The following is a 19651-nucleotide window of genomic DNA, read 5'->3' as shown; positions in this document are numbered from 1 at the left end:
TAGCAAGTTCTAATAGAGTTGCTTGAAAAAAATACATTGCCTCTGTATCTATGTTCTAGGTTTCTTGGGGGTTGTCTGGGCATAGTTTTATCTGGGGTAGATGAGTGACTAGGCTGCTTCCCAGCTTTCTATCATCCCTGGACATTACATATCTATTCCCTAATCACAAGGTGTTGCAGGAATGTGTTAGAAGCATCTGAATGCTGGGGTATCGGTTGTGTCACTTATTCTGAGTTAGTAGCAGTATTTATTCTGTGTCTGGTTACATCTGTTATTTTCTAAGCCCAAAGGGATGGATTGTTTCAGCTTCTACCTCTCAGGGCTTCAGATCAAGAAGCCCAGGAACCATATTGCTCCAGTTGGGGAGGAGATGAAATGATCTTTACTAAAATAACCTGTGAATTACAGATATGAAGCCTCTGAGCTAGTCAGTGGCCCTGATCTCTGAGGAGGGGTCTGGAGGTGAAAGCATGGTAAAGAGGAGAACTTGATGCTGAGTCCAGGCATTGTAACTGACCACAGATCACCATCTTATAGGACTGGCAAAGCTTTTGGTCACTAACATTCTAAATTCCTTGTCTTTTATGATTTTCAAAGATAATTTATAAAGGAAATAAGCAGAAAGTCCTCAGTGGTAGAACACTGTGTTGAAACACATGTTTTGGGAACTCTGGAGCACTGCATGATGTTCCCAGCAGATGACAGAGTTTCTTACAAGGGTCTCCATGCTGGAGGGAATGCTAGAACTGTGCCAGGAACAACACAGAATAACCCAGGGAAATTCTGCCACAATGTGAAAAAGCATCATAGTGGAACTAAAAGAAGCTGTTGGATATGTGCAAGGAAGCACACAAGAATGAGTGAGGACATTACACGAGTTTGACCCATCTGGAGAACCATACCACCTGACAGCATCTCTGTAAGGACCCCCAACATGGTGGGTACAGCCGGTTCATCTACATCATTTCCTCTATCCCTTCTCTGTCTGCCTCCTTCCTAACTGCACTAGAAACTGGGAGAGGTAGAGAGTTTGCATGGCTGGGGTAGAGCCCTTTAAGGGTACGAAGACAATAGCCTAAGAATGGCTATGCCCAGCCGTGGAATTCCTAAGTGCTTCACGTGATTCATTTTTAAGAGCATGCTGTCCTGATTGGAACAATGAAATAATTCGACTGGTTCTCAGATCAGCATGTAGTGTAAATAGAGAAAATGAAAATCAGGTTGTGACTATTTTGCTAAAATAACCAGGATACAGTGTGGTTCTAGTCAGACTTCCTATGTGATACTTGGTCAGAACATGCTGGAAGTATAGATGATAAGTGTTTTTAAATCCTGGCTAGAACAGAACTGCCTAGGCAAGCCCTTTTTCGAAGATAGCCATAGCTCCCAGAAGACTTTCATGAATCTAGAGAGCCAGCCATACATGGTGATGAGCTGTTTTGTTTGCTCTTTGGTTTATTTTTTCTTCGGGAACATGAGGCACTGAGCCATCTCTTTTGCTTCTGTCCATTCATTCGGGTGGCTGACAACAACTTACAGTCAATGTAAGGGTAGACAATGAGTCTGTCATGACAGCAGCATAAGATGTCCAAGAGTGATATCAGCTGACCTGCACACTCAGGCATACCTTCATCAACTATTGAACTGTGCTCATTGTGGTTGGCAAACAGCCACCTCACAGGGCCCTGACTCACCTTGACTTCCCCCTCTGTTAGAGAACTAAAGTCCTGGTCCTGTCCCTGTAAGCAGAAACCACCTTCTGTTGAAACTGTCAGGGATTCCATGTTGCCAAGGTGGGTTCCCTCACCTCAGTTCCTATCCTGCTTGGCCTATGGAGAATGTCTGACCATTCCTACCTTTTAGGGGCTTCCCCATGCCTGCAGCCTAAGCTAACTCTGCCTCTCCCTTCTCCACCTCTTGCTGGCTCCTCTCTGTGTGCTTCCTCTCTGCAGGCCCCTATGTGTTCAAGCTCTCCACTGCTTTTCCAAGTGCAGGCAGGCAATCACCAACTGACTTTGAGTATGTTCTTGGCTTGAAATACTCCAAAGTACATCTCAGCAGGATCTCCCCCCATTTAAACTCACAACTTCACATATCTGATGCTCTACGTGATGTTGTCACCTGGCCCCTCCTGAAAGGGATCTCTAAATTCACATATCCTAAACAAAGCCCCAGATATGCAGCACCTACTGCAGCTTGTTCTGGCTGTCTTCACATCACTTCCCAACTACTCAGGACTAAACCTTTCCCTTTCTCTAAGTCTCCCTTCCCCCTCACGAACACCTCACACTGGTCATCAGATACTATCACCGCATCTTTAGCACACGTCCACAGTCTGACCGCATATATCACTTTTGTTAGCTCTGAACCCACTATCAGCACCGCTGGGTCACTGCAGCAGGCTCCAAACCAGTCTCTACTTTTGCCCCTGATATATGCTCCATTCCTGACCTAACTGCCCAGGTAATTCTTCTCAGAAATAAGTCAGGTTTGTCCTTTCTCTGTTGACCCCCACCCTTACCTCCCAGGTATTTATAAAAATAGCACCATGACCAAAATTCCTCCAGGGCTTTATAAGATTCACCAGAAAGTCTCTTTACCTGTTCCCAGTAAATCCTTAAAGGGCACATGCAGCAGCTTTGCCAGGCTAACCACGCTCCCTGAAGGGGTTCAGTTCTGCCCCCCGATCCCAGCAATGTTTCTTCTGGTCCCCTCTATGATGCATCTGTCATAGACCAAGTCTTAACTCAAGTTTATTTTTTTTCTTATTAATCCTTCTCTCACCACTCCCTCTTTTGTTTCTCAGACTAAAGAGAGAATCTTCCTCCCGAGAGCAGAATAAACTCAACCACAATAAAGGAGTCTGGTGTTTTTTTGTTTGTCAATTTGTTGAGCCTCTGATACCACATGTCACAGGTTACTAATAATTCAAATAAATAGGTCAGACCCATCCGTCCTTAATACAAAGTTACTAAATACCATTCCTGGGATGGCAACTGCCCTTCCCACACATACTCAGGGATAAAACCAATCCCCATCTTCTTCTTCCCCTTCCCATCAAAAATAAAAATGTTTACTGGTTCTAGATTGACATTTCAAGGAACTGGGTCCCTGCAGAGGAGATGCTGTCTGGGGGCAGAACATGTACCATTCCCAGCAAGATGACCCACATAATAGGCTTTTAACTTCCTGTCATCCGTGCACTATTCATTATGCTGCATATTACTTATCCAAAATGCCTAGAACCAGAAATGTTCGAACTTCTGATAGTTTTGGAAGTTTGAATATTTGCATATACATAATGAAGTGTCTTAGGTCTCGGACCTAAGTCTCACCAAGAAATTCATGTTGGTCTGTTGACAGCCAATGCGACTCCAATGCCAGCAGGCTCAATGGTTACTTTGCATACATCCTCTACACAAATCCTGGAGACAGTCTTATATAACATTTTTAATATACTGGCTAGATTGTGACCAATATGTTGCCTGAGTTAACACGCAGACATTTCTACTTGTGACATCCCATTGGTGCTCATAGATTCAGCATTTGGAGAGTTTCAGATTTTCTAAAAATGTTCAGTCTACCTTGGTCTAGTGTCTGAACACCCAGAACTCTTAAGGCTGGTGCACACTTCTTCCCTAGGGCCTCGTTCAGGCTGTGCTGGAGTTAGACCCTTTGTGGCAGGGGATACTTGTAGTTCAAGTTGGAAAGGAATTTACAAACAAATGAATGTGCCCTCTGCATAGCACTAGAGCAGGAGATTGAGGACAAAGCATGCCTCTGCCCTGACATTACCTTAGGTTGAAGGGATCCTCTGTGGTGCCTTTTCCTTTCAAGCTGGGATGAAAAGTGCAAAAGCTAAACAAAAAGAGAAATAGTTTCATCAGCAGAGTCACGGCCCTCCCAGCAGCAGCAGAAGCACCATCAGAACCGATAGTTCCATATCTCCTGTCCATGTCCCTCATTCCATCCTGCCCTGCAGTCCTGACCATGGGGCCTCTGGTGCCTCCGGTATCCACCCTTCGGCAGTCTCTTGCATCACATATACCAGGTCCATTGATAACAGCAATATTTACTGAATCCAAGTATTTGGAGATCTTTTGGGGGCCTAAGCACCTTATATATCCATAGCCAATTTAACAACTACTTCTTATATTCCTGTGTATCACTGTGGGTTCAAAGGTTATCTTAAGTCTCCTAGAGCACAGCTTCCATTAAGCCACTCCCACAGCCCAAGCTCTTCATTAACATTTGAATCTGATATGCTCTTCAAAGACCCCAGGAAAGGTTTGGTTCCCACGGTGCTGCTACTGGAATGTGGCAGAGCTGTGAGGAGCTGAGACAGAATGAAGGTCTTTAGGTCATTGTTAGGCTGAGTCTTGAAAGAGACTGTAGGACCCAAGCTCCTCTTGCTCCTGTTTGCTTCTCTGCTATGAGGTGAGACAGCATGAGACACCATATGACAAGAAGTCCAGGGTAGCGAGGCCAACTGGTCAAGTTCTGGCACCTCTAACATGTGACCCGAAATAAACCATCCCTCCAGAAACTGGTTGTCTCTAACACACCATTGGAGTTGCAGAAAGGAAACAGGCGACTCACACTGCAGAAGAGACATGACGCAGCTTAAACACTGTGTGTCTGCTCAGTCTGTCCAGACAGCAGGAGCTGCACTGATTGTTTTAGAAGGCAGCAGCTGATCCAAAATGGGGTGCTCTTAGCAGATACAAACCTGTACACTATTTTCCTCCACTCACTAAGTTCTGAATGTGGCAACTGGCTCCAGGGTCACTTACTAGCCAGGGCCACTAGAAAAACAAAGCTGGAAGCTCCCCAGGCCGGAGTGTCAGAGGTCACCTGCTTTTCCTGGCCCCCACCTCTGTGTGCTCTTCTGGTGACCAGGCCTCTGACCTTCTCTGATCCACATCTCTGTGACTAGTAACAATAGAAACAACTCTGTGTGTCAAGAATCCAGACTCTAAATGGCATTGCTTAGGTTGACTCCTCTACTTGGAGAAGAGAAGGGGCTGAAGCAAAACAGCAGGCTTTTCTTAGAAAAGACACTCCAGCGTGCAAGTGGGAATCAGTTCTTTTCAGTGAAATACAAAATTGGGACAACTAAAATTAAAATACAAAATGAAGATGAAAAGAAAAAAAACTTGGAAAATTAGAAAAATACAGCCAAAATATTCTTAAAGCTTCTTAAAGAGCCTGTGTTATCACAGTTTTCTCTCTTTATTCACTGCTTCTGTCCCCCAATACAGCCTCCTCTGCTTTTTCTGTACATTGTTCCAAAAGTCAAAATCTCTTTGTGCCTTACCTAAATTCTGCTTGCTATAGGTTGTGGACACTTCCTCAGAATAGAGCCCGAGAATCTCTGCTTCTCTGTTCACGGTTTAAGATCTGTGCTTTGGAGGGAGAACTTATCAGTCCTTACCTTTTGAAAGCTTTACTCCGGTCGCTGTTGTAGAAGACAAGGAGCTTGGAATACCCGTTCTGGAAGAAGATCTCCAGGGCAATATCCTATACATAGAAACTACTTTGATTATGAATAATAACTCCCAGACAGAGGTGTCTCTGAGTGTCAGAGCAGGAGGCAGTTGGGCACATGGGTTTCTGTGGTAGGAAGACTTTATGGTTAGTGTAGACTTCTCTCTAGGGGTGAAAACCTTGGTGATGGGTGAGTGGGACTCTGATAGTGCCTGCAGATGAAGCAGGAACTGAAGGCTTCGTTTGCAAGAGCTGACAATGAGAGCATGTTCAGTTTCTCACTCAAGTTGTGTGTCATTTCTGAGTCACAGGCTCAGTTTCCTAAAGTAGGACTCATTTCACCAGTAACTCTCAGAAGTTAAGGAGTCGGATGAACAGCCATGTTTGTCTGTAGATGTAAGATGATGGAGTGCTCTCCTCTCCCACATCATGGAGCCATTCTGGTGTGACTATACACTGCAATGCCTGAATAAACTCTTCTTTTTTTACTTTTACTTTGGCCACCCCCTCCTCTCTCTCTCCTTCCTTCTATTCCAAGCTATTTATATAGCAGACTTGAAAGAAGGAATACCACAATTCCAGATGTGGGATAAGCCTTAGGCATGACATGTCATCAGGGAAGAAGAATTCCCAGGGATGGTGGAAGAACCAGGGAGGCTGAGAGCCTGGACAAGAAGGGACAATGGTCAGAGACTTGGGTCTAAGGTTAGGCATCCAGCAATAAACACTACTTGTTTCTCTTGATAGTCAGCAAGTTCTCCCAGCTCAGTAATCCCAGGAAGAGGGGTATTTACACTGGTACCTCCAAGTCCCTTTCTACCAAGACACATAAGAACGTGAGATGCTTTTCTCTACAAAGAGAAATATAAATAACGAGGAGACAGACAGTGGAATCCAATCTCTAGAAGCTACAGCTTACCCAGATCCTTTGAGTGACAGGCTTCAACTCTCCTGGGAGAACCCAGAACTAGATAGTAAATGCTTCTCCCCCAACCTCCCTGCTCACTGGAGACATGAATACCCTCCCACTGACTTTCACAACCATCCAGAAAACCACCACTTGGAAGCAATTGTTATTTCCTAGGAAGGAGAAAACACACTCTCGGTGACACTAAGCTGTGTGTCTGTAACCTGCAAGACAAGCATAGAAGCCTAGGAAGGGATCAACCAACTGTGTGCCCAGTATGTTGTCAGTGCTGTAAGCATGATGTGGAAAAGGCAAGGCATGACTACCATCTAGAGGGGGAGGTGGCCCGGGAAAGTGATCAAGGGGGCCCCAGGACCAGCTACCCTGCCTGGAATCTTCCTGGTGGAGACTTCTTCCATACTCTGCCTCCTCGCATCCTTTCCTTCTTTAGAAAGAGCTCAGGGTCAGGAAAAATAAGCAGAAAATCCTTCAGGAAAAAGTGTCAACAATGGAGGAAAAGGACTCAGTAGGGGCCTGCAGGATAGCTGGGACTCTTTAGAATTTACTCCCTTGAAAGGTCTCCCTGAGCTTCAAGCTTTAGGAAACAATGAGACTCCTACAAGAGGCTAACAGAAAGAATTAAAGTTTTCCACACAGCCCAAATGAAGCCACAAATCCAAGGAGCCCTTAATAGGTTCTTCCAAGTTAAGAAGTGGCCCCTTCTATCCTGGGGAACTATACCAATACATGCAGAGAGTGATGAACCTTGGTCTTCTCCAGTTGGGATGGTTTTGTGCACTGTGTATTCTGATACTGATTTCTATGCCCAGACATCAAAGTCTGGTTGCAGTCTGGGAGTTGGCTTGTCTCAATGTTATGCAAAAAATTTTCATCTCCTCTGATTGGTTAATAAAAAGCTGATTTAGCCAATAACTGGGTAGAGGAAAGAGGAATGATGGATCCTCCCAGTCAGAGGATTCCAAAGAGACAAGCGATGGAGAAGAGGAAGAGAAGAAGCTATAGAGGGACCAAGGTAAAGGGACCAGGTCGAGGGACCAGAAGAGTCATCATGAAGACACACATGGATCAGAAATAGCCTGAGCAAGACTCAGATTACAGGTAAAGGACCACATGGCTGGGAGTAAGCCAAGCTAGCATAGTAGGGTTAGAACAGATGAGTTCCTGCCCAGCTATAGGTCTTGCAGATTGTTAATAAAATATACCAAGTCTCTGTATCATTTATTTTGGATCTAAAACAGGATAGCTTAGGCATAAAAGTGCATTGCTCTTGAGAGCAAAAAAGGCTAAGTAAGCCCCTCGAATTCTGTTTACCAGTGTCTCATTTTCCTGTGTCCTGAAGCTTCCTTGAAGGCTTGGCAGGAGGCAGTCCTGCCCTTGCTGAAGTTAGAATGATGGAGGTATTTTGGGGTGTACACCACTGGGGCCCAGAACTCTTCCTCCTACCCATGCTGCAAGTGATACTTCTAAATGGAATGTTCTGTGCAGAACATTGTGCTGGAGCTCATGGCTGATCTCATTCCCTTACAGGAGCCTCTCCATCTCTGTTTAGGACATAGGAAGCCCTTATAGGCAGTGGGAAGGTTCTGGGAGATGTATCAGAGGGGACAGTCATCAGGTTACTAAATCACTTGGCCTGAGAGATAATGAGAAGCTCAGAGCTAGGCAAGTTCTGGGAGAAGTTAGCAGGGGACTGGTGACATGTATTAAGAATGCCTCTGGGTCACAAGCTCCCTGTGATGTCCACAATTCCTAAAGCTTCAGCATAGCTTTATATCATAAAGAAGATGCTGACTCCTAGAAGACTCACTGAGCTAAAGCAGACCTGCAGTTTTGGACTGGCTGGAGAGGCTGTTGAGATTGCCAGAGCTCCAAGTCCAGAAGCCCAGGGAAGTGATACCCATGGTTTTTTTGACAAGAGTCCTGAGCTGTATATAGCAGCCAAGAGGGATCACAGAGACATATCTATGATGACACCTATATCATGATAAGCAAACCATCTCCTTACACCCTGGGTGGATAAGGGCCTCTCAACTAACCTGAAGGAGAAAGCGGGCCTGCCGGAGCTCTCTGAGGTCACTGTAGGCATGGCGCTGGCAGGAGTAATGGTCAGAGGACTGGTCTTTGCTGCACATGTTGAAAATGAAGGGATCGCTGATACTGAAAGGGAAACAACATATGTTGTACACACATGTGGGCATCCATGGGAGCAGGTGATTAATAGGCTCCTCCCAGTTACCGCCCTCTCCTGGCCCCATAGTTTTCAAGTTATACTGGAGGACGGATGTAGTTATGCCAACTTTTCTGTTGATTTGATGAGCTGATAGTCTCCCATATCCACTCTTTTCTGCCCTTGAAGAGTAGACAGAGAGCTAGCTTCATGGGTACAGAATCATGTTGACCAGGGATTGAATATATGGAAAAACTCTCTAAGTTCAAAAGTCTGCAAATTTGTTACACTACATGGATCTTTGGTACTTGGGACCCACTTCCTCCAGTCTCAAGTCTTTAGTGGCCCTGGAAGCTGTTCAAGTTGATTTCCCAGAGTTGTTGGATACAACTATCATAAGACAGAGGGACACTGAATTAGAAACATGGTATAATCACATGGCAGAGACAACTGGATGCTGGAACTCATTTGGCTTGCAAGATCCAGGCTTTGTTGAAAGAAAGAGATTGATTATCTTTAAAATTATACAAAGCTAGAACTTGGAGGGCAACCAGCATCCAACCAAAAAGAAGAGCAGAGACATGTGTGACATAAGTCCCACCTCCTGCAACCTGGAGGGATAGCCTGTCAGACATAGTAGATTGTCCAGGAATGGGACCGCATGGGGCCTCAGGAGGCTTTCCATCAAAAGTTCAGAATGAGCCTGCCTCCTTGGAAGGAAGTGGAGAGGGAAGAGGACCTCAAATTTGTCTGGATATTTATTTCCAAAGAGAACATTTTGTGTACTTAAAGTGAGTGGGATATCTCTCAGCACTCACACAGATGGGGTCTTGGGAAATAGCATTAACTCCCTTTATAGACAGATCCATTTATAAATAGCTAGGACATGTAGCCAGCTTTTTATTTATTTATTTAGATTAGATTTTATCTCAAACTCTGTGAATATCACCACAAACATTCTGAACATTCTGATAAGATTTTCTGTTCAGATAAACGACAAACACCTGCCCTAACACATCAATGCTGAAGAAATTCATGTCCTTATCAGATGCCCAGAGAGGCCAGAAGTGAATGAACTCTTGCCAAGGTGTGTATATGGGGGAGAAGGGTGGCGGCAGGAAGACTGTTTGATCTCCTCCTGGTGCTAGCCTCAGAGGAGCCCACAAGGACCCTGTGGCACCATTCTGTGGCTGAGAGGAGTCATGTTCTCACAGACCTGGTGGGGATTTCTAGTCTAGTTAGTGGTGGCCTGGGTTCCATCCTATGAGGAACTTCTACTTTCAGGTCCAGCTGAAGGTTCCTGTAGGACAGGGTGGAAATCTGGACTCTGGGGTAGCTCCTTATACAGATATCTTCAAAGATGTAAACTCAAGCCCTTTGCAACCCCTCCTGGCCCTCTTCAGAGCAGCCATCCTGGACCCTCCGCTCAGAGCCAGGTCGCTGTAGGGCTAGTCAAAGAGAATGTGTGGTTTTGGTTTTGGAAGCCTTGGACAGGAGGCTGTTGCTACATTTCTAGAGACATTGCTGGGCCAAAGTTGAGCTGCCTCCAAGTATTTCTGACTTTCATGCAGACGGAGGTGATTATTCTACCTCCTGCCCTTTGCTTAAGCTAAACAGCATTCAGGTGGGAATGACAACCACCAATCTTTCTTGTACTTCATAGGCTTCTGAGATGAGAACTATAGAAACCCCTCTCTACACCTTGGCTCCTCCACAGAATTGTCCAGCATCTCCTATACAGGCTGGGTAAAGGCAGCCTTTGCTCATGGCTTCTGTCCCCTCATTTTTCCCTGAGCCCTGTGTATGCTTGCTCAGTGACTGCCATGTCTCCTAACTGTTCAGGACTCCCCAATCCAGTGTTTATTTTGATCCTAAATGAGTCTTCCCTGAGATTGCAATGTGCTCCTTTCCAGTTATAAACCTGGAAGCTGCTTTTCAGAGGTGATACTTCCCCCCAAGGTTGCATTTTGCAAACCCAGGTCCTCTTGACTCTTAAAGTCAGTTTCATTGAGCAGTGTCCTTGGAGGCTCTCCTCAGAGTTTTTGTGAAGCTCTTTCCAGCTTCCTCTTTTTAGATTACCCCATACTATAGGTCCCACAACAGATACCTGTAAACTATGGGAAGCCTGTACTGGAACAGGAGTCTTTGGGGAGAAAAGAAGCAGCCATGTTTTCTCATGCCAGTAGGAACTGCATAACCATGTAGAACAGAACAAGCAGACACAGATCCTCAGAAAAGTTCAACTACATCCATTGTTGAAGTTCACAGTTAGACATTCGAGTTGAGGTTGGTCACACGCAGTGCTTATGCAGGTGTCACTGGGTGCTCTAGATAACCATTCTTACATACCGTGCTAAATAAATCAAAATAGATCAGCCCTTAGACATCCTGGGTTAATTGGAAGGAAGGAGGTTGGAACTTGTTCATTATTAGGAGGACCTGTTCTTGCAGGCACAGGATGCTGTTCAGAGTTCTATTTTCAGCCAATCATCTCAACATAGGAAATGTCTAGAGTGACCTTGGTATAAATTTTAATAATTATATCGGGGAAACCCACTGTGTCAGGTCAATGATAGCCGTGACACTGACTGGTCTAATCTTTGACAACTGAAGTGGGTTTCAAAGTAAACTATATTTCAGTTTGCCTCTGTTGGAAGTCACTCGATTTTGTCAGGATAATTAGTGGTAGTGTGTAGCTGGGATCTCTCAGGGATCTATACTCCTTAGAGATATTACGTCACTGTAGCTGAAGAGCCACCACCATACCACACACACAAAGTAGATACTTAGTAACTTTGCAGAATTGAATTAAACATATAAATGATGCCCAACAGTATCTGTGGACATGGAACAGGTGTTCTGTACCTGACCTCCAAGGCTCCCATGGACGCCACTATTTAAGGTAGAGCTGTGACTACCCAAAGAGATATGTTTATGTCACAGTGTGACTTTATTTGAAAATGGGACATTTATAGAAGCCATCAAGTTAAAAATCAAGTCACTGGAGTGGGCCTAATCCAATACAACTGATGCCATCATAGAAGGGCTCTTGTGTTAAGACCCAAAAGAGAAGACAGCTATGTAGCTGGTAGATGTGTCTATATATAAGCTAAGGAATTCCAAAGATTGCCTAGACACCAGAAGCTGAGGAGAAAGGAAGGCTTCTTCCTTTGAGCAGATGAAAAGGTGCTGCTGACACCTTGATTCATCCTTCTAGCTTGGAAGTCTTCATAACTATAAAGTTCTATGATCCTTTTAGGCCACCAAATTTTTGACAGCCCTAACAAACTAATACAGCCACTGAACATTCCACCGAGGAGAGAGCCCAGGGTAACTAAGAGCCAAGCTTCTCCTGACCTTCTTCACCTCTGATGTACATGCCTAAGTCCAGTCACCTATGGTGTGTTTCGAGTTATTGGACTTGATTTGAGATATTCTTATGATGCAGCAGCAAGCCTCTTCCAAGGTCCAATGCTCGGCTGTGCTCAACTCAATGGCTTTTAGAGAAATTTCAGAGTTGACCCAGCTTTATTTTGAACAGGCTTATTTATGTACCTCCCTTAGTCTCCATGGTCAAAATAAGGCCTAATTCCCATTGATCTGGGAGAATCTGGAAGCCTGGCTTTGAGAGCTGATTCTCTAGTCACGCCATCACCTTTTCAGGCCAGAGGGAAGGCTGGTGGGGGCAGTGAGTGGCTGATTATCAAACACTTCCTTGAGGTGACTAAAAATACCCAGGCAACTCCCTGGAGATACCCCAAGGTAGTCAGTGGTTTCCACTCTATCTGCAGTTTGGAAAGTGCATTTCCAGACAAGGGAGATCACTCTTGCAATTACAAGTAAAATGTCCAACCACTGGACTTCTATTACAAATACAGGGATAGACAACTTGATGATTAAAACAAAGTGTAGCTGATCAATAGCATCTTATCTCAGGCCAGCTTAATCCAAGCCCAAGTGAGGCTTGAAGTGATGGGTTGTGCATGTCATTACATGGGCATGCTGAGCAATAGAAAGGGGAGAGAGCTTTCATCAGTGTAGAAAGGCCAGCCTGCGGACCCGCGTCCGTATTGATCAGTATCAATAAAACATGAGTGAGAAGATGAGATGAGTGTGCCAAGTATTAATTATGCTCCTCCAGCTTTGGAAAATCATCAAAGACTTGTAGCAATGGGAGAGGTTTTGGTATGAATAAAAGATGGAAATTAGCAAAAGAGGACATCAGTAAGTGTAATAAAGCAAATTTCAACCATAATCTAAATAGGGTGGGCTGGCATACACTTTTGCACAAACCCTTTAACTCTGGTTTCCTGAAAGCATGATTGCTGGGAGTTAAAACCCTTACTATTGAGAGGTCAAGATCGAATTCTTTGCCAACATCCAAAAACAATGACTTTAGAAGTATATACTCCCTGGCGACCAGTAAAATCAGCCTGAGCTAGGGGCTAGCAAAATATCAAATCCTACCAGACCCACCGAATTACAAACTAGAGATCGGTCAGAGAACAGAAGTCTGTGAGCTAATGATCCTTCTGGGTGACTCCAGGGTAAGCCACTTTGAAAGTTACTAGACTAAGAAGTTGCTCAATCACCACAGGAACCTTTGCAGACCACAATGAAAAACCTTTCTATTTATTAAGAACAAGGACCATGAGAAAACACTGTCTTGAGATAGGACTCTTACTTAAAGCCTTTGCTGGCCTCAAACTTGGCATCTTCTTGCCTCCTTGCCTGAGTGTTGAGATAACCCATGTGCCACCTTACCTGGATAATGGCTTGGAAAGAACATTCTGTCCCAATCACAGCCCTAATTAGATCTTAGTCATATCACCAGGCAGCTCTCCCTTGCCACATCAGAGCCAGGATGTCTCCTAACTATGGTAACAGAAATATTACGTATGGATTGTATGTTCTGACATTTTAAACACACACACACACACACACACACACACACAGTATATATATAGTATAGACCATTTCACTTGAGTGCCTTGGGCAGCAGCCACTGTCTCATATAGAACAATGGGCAATCAGGCAGTTGTTGAATATATACCCTGATGTGATTGAAGTGTGTTACACAAATAACCTGAGGGAAGGTCCCCGAGTGCTATGATACATTGCCTGGCCAGGAGACATACAGGGCTGCCATGCCGTTACCCAGCCCATAGGCTGTCTTTGGAGAGTCCTGGCCATGGCTTCTATTTTATTTCATGGCTTTAAGCCTACAGTAAACATTAGGAAGAGGAGGAGATGGAATCAGAAGTAGGCAGGGCTTGGAGGAATCTGCTGGGGAAAGTATCGAACTCACTTGGATAAGCAGTGGTGGGTACAGTAGACATCGCCTGTAGGAGACAGAGTAAAGTTCTCACAGATGTAGAAGTGCCGCTGGCTGAAGAGAAGGATCCCCTCTGAGACCCGGTGTCCCTGCACAATCACCATGGGGAACTTCTGGGATACCTGGAGGAAGGGAGAGAGCCAGAGTCAAACTGCATGCCTGTGAAACATGCCCATGAACTGACAGGACATCTGAGGTCTCAGTGGTAGTGGCCTACAAGAATGACAGGCTATACTATCTCAACCACAACCAGTGTGGCACATTGATAACTATCACTCCATGAATTTTTTAATCTACCCATGGGCACAACAACCACTCTAATCAATCAATCTGAGTGTCATTTTTTAAAAAAATATTTTATTTTTGAAATTATAATTGTACCATTTCTCCCTTGCCTTTCATTCCTCCAAACCCTCTGACATATGCCTCATTACTCCTTCTCAAATTCAAGACCTCTATTTCTATTAATTGTTGTTACATGCATATATATTTTAAAATACAACCTGTTCAGTCTGCATAATGTTACTCGTATGTATGTTTTCACGGCTGACCACTTGGTATTTGAACAACCAATTGGTGTGCTCCAATAGGAGACTATTTCTCATGCTATCAGCATTCCTTAGTTGTCTTCCAGTTCTTTGTGTAGGATTAAGCCTCTTGTGCTTCCTCCTATGCACATTAGCTCATCTATTGTTCTTGTCCTTGTTTGGCTTATGCTTAGGCAGTTGGTTTCGGTCATGTTAGTGAATTCCTAGGAGTATCTTCTGACATTCCTAGGAGACACATATCACAACAAACTTCTCAATTGTGTGACTCTTACAATCTCTCTGCTCCCTTCTTCTGCAACATTTCCTGAGCTTTATGCTGGTGAGTGTTTTATAGCTGTACCTAAGCATGTAAAATCATCACCCTTACATTAAACTCTATAACAAACAGAGCATTTCCCAGTTCATAATGAGACACGTTTTACTGAGGACAAACATTTGTCCAGGGACCATCTGGTAACAGCCAGTGGATAGCTGAGCCAGGAAATGACCCATATATTCAGAACCAGTGCAGCCTTGGCAATGCTGTCACTGCAAAGCCAAGGCAAGTAGAGGTACAGAATATTCATTGCCCATGTAGACACTTGCTCCTGGACCGCAGGCTACACTCCTTCACAAACAGAGAGCATCTGGGGCAGGGTCATGTCCTTTCCCAGTGACAACTTGCCCCCAGCAACAGACCAACATGGGGTCATGAAGCTAAAGTCCTTTTGCCTCAATTCAGAGCCACTGTTTGGGTGTGATTGTCTTTGCATTACAACTGTACCAGGCCAGCTGTGACTTTCCCACTCTACAACACTTCCTGAGAGCATATCCAAGTGGAGGTCCCAGCCTACTTTCCAGGGATTCTGACCTGTGACAATGCAATGACTTAGAATCCAGCATGAATAAATAATGAAAGAAACCCAAAGGGACTAAGAATAAGGCCAAGGTCCATATTGTCTCCATGTATTCCCATCCTTACCAATGCAAAACTGAAAGGCAGGGGTGGCACACACTTATAATGGCAGCACTAAAGTGTGAAGGGGCAGGGATGGCTGGGAGAGATTGACCCAAAGGCTGAGTGTGGTGCATACCCATAAATGCCAGTATTAAAATCTGATGGAAGGTATGTGTAACTGGTGTGTGTGTGTGTGTGTGTGTGTGTGTGTGTGTGTGTGTGTAGTGTGTGTGTATGTGTGGAATGTGTGTATGTGTGTGTGTAGTGTGTGTGTGTGTGGTATATAGATGATGTGTGTGGTATATGTATATGATGTGTGTGTGGTACATGTGTATGTGTGTGGAGTGTGTGTGTCTATGAGTATGTGATGTGTAAGAGTGTGTGGAGTATATGAGTGTGCAGTGTGTATGTGTGTATGTGATGTGTGTGTAGAGTGTATATTGTTTGTAAGTGTGTGGTGTGTGAGGGTTATGTGATATGTGTGTGGAATATGTGTGATATGTGTATGTGATGTGTGTGTGGTATATGTGCATGTGTGTGGAGTGTGTGTGAGTCCATATATGTTTGTGTGTATGTGATGAGTGTATGAAATATGTGTGGTGTGTGTGGTGTGCATGGGGGGGTGTATGTTGTGTGTGTGGAGTATGTGTGGCGTGTGAGTGTATGGGTATGTGATGTGATGTGTTTGTATGTGATGTGTATATGGAGTGTGTGTGGTAGGTGATGTGTGTGTGGAGTGTGTGTGGTGTGTGAGAGGTGTATGTGTATGTGTGTATGTGTGTATGTGTGTATGTGTGTATGTGTGTATGTATGTATGTATGTATGTGTGTATGTGTGTATGTGAGTGTGTGGTGTGTATATGTAAGCAGAGGAGTGATCAAAAGGCTGAATGTGGCATGCATCTGTATTCCCAGTACTTGGAAATCTGAACCGGGAGAATTAGTTGCAAGGCTTGTTTGAAGCCAGCCTGGACCTCAAATCCCATCTTCAAAATTAGGTAAGTAAGTAGAAGTTTTACCAGCACTGTGGTGAAGTCACCAGCACTGAGTTTGAATATGGTTTGTTCCAGCAAAGCCCATGCTGAGGCTCAGTTCCTGCAAACAGAGCCTGAGCTGGTGAGGCCTTTGGAAAATGCAGTTAGGGCTTTACCTTAGATCCAGTCAGTTTGCTATTTGTGGACTCAGTGGTTAGGCTTGGTGGATTCAGTGGATAGGCTTGGTGGATTCAGTGGTTTTGTGGACTTGGTGGTTCAGTTTGGTGGATTCAGTGGTTTGGTTTTGTAGATTTCAGTGCACTGTGGTTTGGGGATGTTTCGTCTTACAGTGAGTTTACAAAGACTAGACAGGAACCAGGCCAGGAATCAGGGAATGCCTGACTGCCTGACAAAGGCCTTCTAAATGCAAGTCTGGTTTTCTTTACACTTTTCCGTCTTTACATAAACAGCATATTCCATTTACCTTGCTATAGCTCATCTCTTCCTGTGCAGCCCACTGCACATCCCCTCCTGTAGACTCATCTGATTTTCACTATAGTTGCAGGTTATTCCCAAGCAGCATATCTGGCCAATCTTTTACAGATTCAAGTGCTTCCAAATATTTGGCATTCGCAGTGCTGCCAAACTCATTCTGTGTTTGTCGCTTTGAATTGATGGAAATTCACCGAAGAAATAAAGTTCTAGAAATCAGACTCAGGGTGAGGGAGCTTTAAATTCCCATAGCTACTGCCAATTGCTCCCTTTGCAAAGTAGCATTAAATTCATGCCTTGCCAGCATTGTTAGGAGGAAGCTACAACTTGAGTCCGGTTTGACTACATTTCCCACGACTCAAAGTTTAATGCCCATTGTGAGGTAAGAGGGTATAGAGGAGGAGCTCTCTATATATAGATGATATAGATATATAGATGATGATATAGATATAGATATAGATATAGATGATATAGATATAGATAGAGATAGAGATAGAAATAGAGATAGAGAGAGATAGAGATAGAGATAAATATAGATAGATATAGATATAGATATAGATGATATAGATATAGATATATATATAGATAGATAATAGATAGAGATAGAGATAGATTATATATAGATATAGATTATATATATATGTATATATATAGAGAGAGATAGAGATATAGATATAGATAGATATAGATATATAGTGTACTATTATATAAAGAACTTTATCAGGGTGAAGTCTCTAAGACTGAGTGCTTTCCCTAAAAGAATATCAGAAGAAAGACACCCATTGACACAAACTCCCTGAATCTTGTCACACAGTGCCCTGTGTCACCCTGAGACTGCCATCTAGAAGATAATCACCACATAGGGGCCCTCAGCCATTTAGACTCATAAACCTAAGGAAATCTCTTTTGTTCATAAACTAATAAGCGTCAAGTCATTTAGTTATCATCACAATAGAGACTGATAACAGAGAGTTATCTCAGGCAGCTTAAACTTTTTTTTCTTATATCTTTTACAGGTGGAATTTGGAGGTTCCATCCCCAAGTTCATAAGCAACATAAAGTCACAGCACCAACACTGGCATAGGTACCCCTAGAACATCTCCCCTCCCCTAAGTACCATCCTGTTAAAACCTCCACAGTTCTTGCAGTGGGGTGTTGGAGCACATGGTACAATCTGATCTGATGCTTCCCTTTGGGGAGGCTTAAGTAACAACCAGAATAAACCAAACCACAAAAAAAAATGTCTAAAGAGAGCTGGGTTAATAGCTTAAAAATTGATTCTGCTAGAAAAGAAATGGCATTTTAAAAACTAGAAAATGAGCCCAAGTGAACTATTACCTGCTCTTCCATTTAAATTAGCCCTGAGAGGGCTCCATCCGTGTTTACTCATGACTAAGATATCCTTCATGCCTTGATGCCATCGATCACTTCAGACAGGGGGAACTTTTGCTTCTCCAGGAGAACTTTTTAAAGACCTGCTTGCTAGATGATGTATGATCATTCCCAGTGGGTAGATATCTAAGAACATAAATATACCTCCATCTGTGGACAGTGACCAACAGGTTGTCTGGAAAGCCACAGGGGCTGGAGACAAAACATGAGGGACAACAACAACCAGAGTCTTTGGGTGTCAGCTCCTAAGAGGACACAGCCCTAAAGCAAGGTCTCGGTGGTGTGTCTAGGAAGGGCAAGGTCAACCACACATCTCTGGAAGCTGTCGGTGGAATTATCAGTCTATAATCTTATGCAGCACTGAAGTTGGTAGGTGGAAAAGCTGAGGCCCAGAGGGGTCAGTGGAAGCAGCCATCATTGGAGAGGTCCACCTCTCTCTTGTCCATTTGTAAGCAGATGAGCACTGTAATTCCTTCTTGTGCCTTCAGTACATGCTATTAGGACTAGCAAACAACTCAGGTACAACCATTCCTTGGTATCCTTGGGGATGCTTCCAGAACCCCTGTCCACTGCTACCAAATTTCACAAATATTGGAGTCCCTTCTATCTCGCATAATGCTTTAAATCATCTTTAGATGATTTATAATGCTTAATATCATGCCAGTACTGTCTACACTGTTGTACTGTATTGTCTAGAGAACAGTGGAAGGGTTGGAGCTGGCAAGAACTCAGTAAAAACTGGATGCTTTAAATATACATACGTAGATACACACACACACACACACACGTATATATATATATATATATATATATATATATATATATATATATATATACATACATGTATATATTGCTTTACAGGTTGTTGAATCCATTGATAGCCTCTGAGGTTATAGGGTTTGATTATATACTTAATTTTCAAAAAAGAATGCTGAGATATACTAAAATTAAAACTATTGAAAAGGGACAGGCTACACAAATCATAACTGGATCCATTCCCATGAAAAGTCTCTACTTTTTCGAATTGGACCACAATTACCTTGTGCTTCAGTCACACTAGTAATGGGAGAAAAGAATCTTAAAGCAATGTGGAGGTTCCACTTCTCTGAGTGCAGAGCTGGGTCTCTTTAAGAATTCCCTTAAACACGGGACAAGGAGCAGGGCTGCCCCCTGCTGCCTGGCTGAGCCACTTCTGCAGTGAGCAATGAAGTCAAGCCTCCCTCCTCCCTCTACAGGCTCTGGGGACCAAGAGGAAAGACAGTGACTCTGACACACTGCTTGCCTGCTCCAGTGTAATGTGAACCATACCACACATCCCAAAAACAGTTCAAAGCAGAGTGTTCACCCCGTAGCCAGTGCTAAGGATATGCTCATTAGCACTCCATTGACATT

At 43.8% G+C, this 19651-nt stretch overlaps 1 protein-coding gene across 1 annotated transcript in view; it reads right to left on the bottom strand.

The window, feature by feature from the left end:
• The window catches only part of WDFY4 (WDFY family member 4), a gene marked incomplete at its 5' end in the record, with an annotated part of 200092 nt that overhangs the window by 52098 nt on the left and 128343 nt on the right, over positions 1-19651 (bottom strand). The window contains 4 exons of the mRNA XM_080926733.1: positions 3796-3858; positions 5435-5520; positions 8452-8572; positions 13891-14039. Coding sequence (XP_080782859.1) covers positions 3796-3858; positions 5435-5520; positions 8452-8572; positions 13891-14039 — 419 coding nt within the window. The remainder of the gene's footprint in view (positions 1-3795; positions 3859-5434; positions 5521-8451; positions 8573-13890; positions 14040-19651) is intronic.

The sequence above is a fragment of the Micromys minutus genome (assembly GCF_963924665.1).
Source record: "Micromys minutus genome assembly, chromosome: 12".
Lineage (NCBI taxonomy): Eukaryota > Metazoa > Chordata > Mammalia > Rodentia > Muridae > Micromys > Micromys minutus.
The sequence above is the reverse complement of the archived record's forward strand: the minus strand, read 5'-3'. Positions and strand labels throughout refer to the sequence as shown.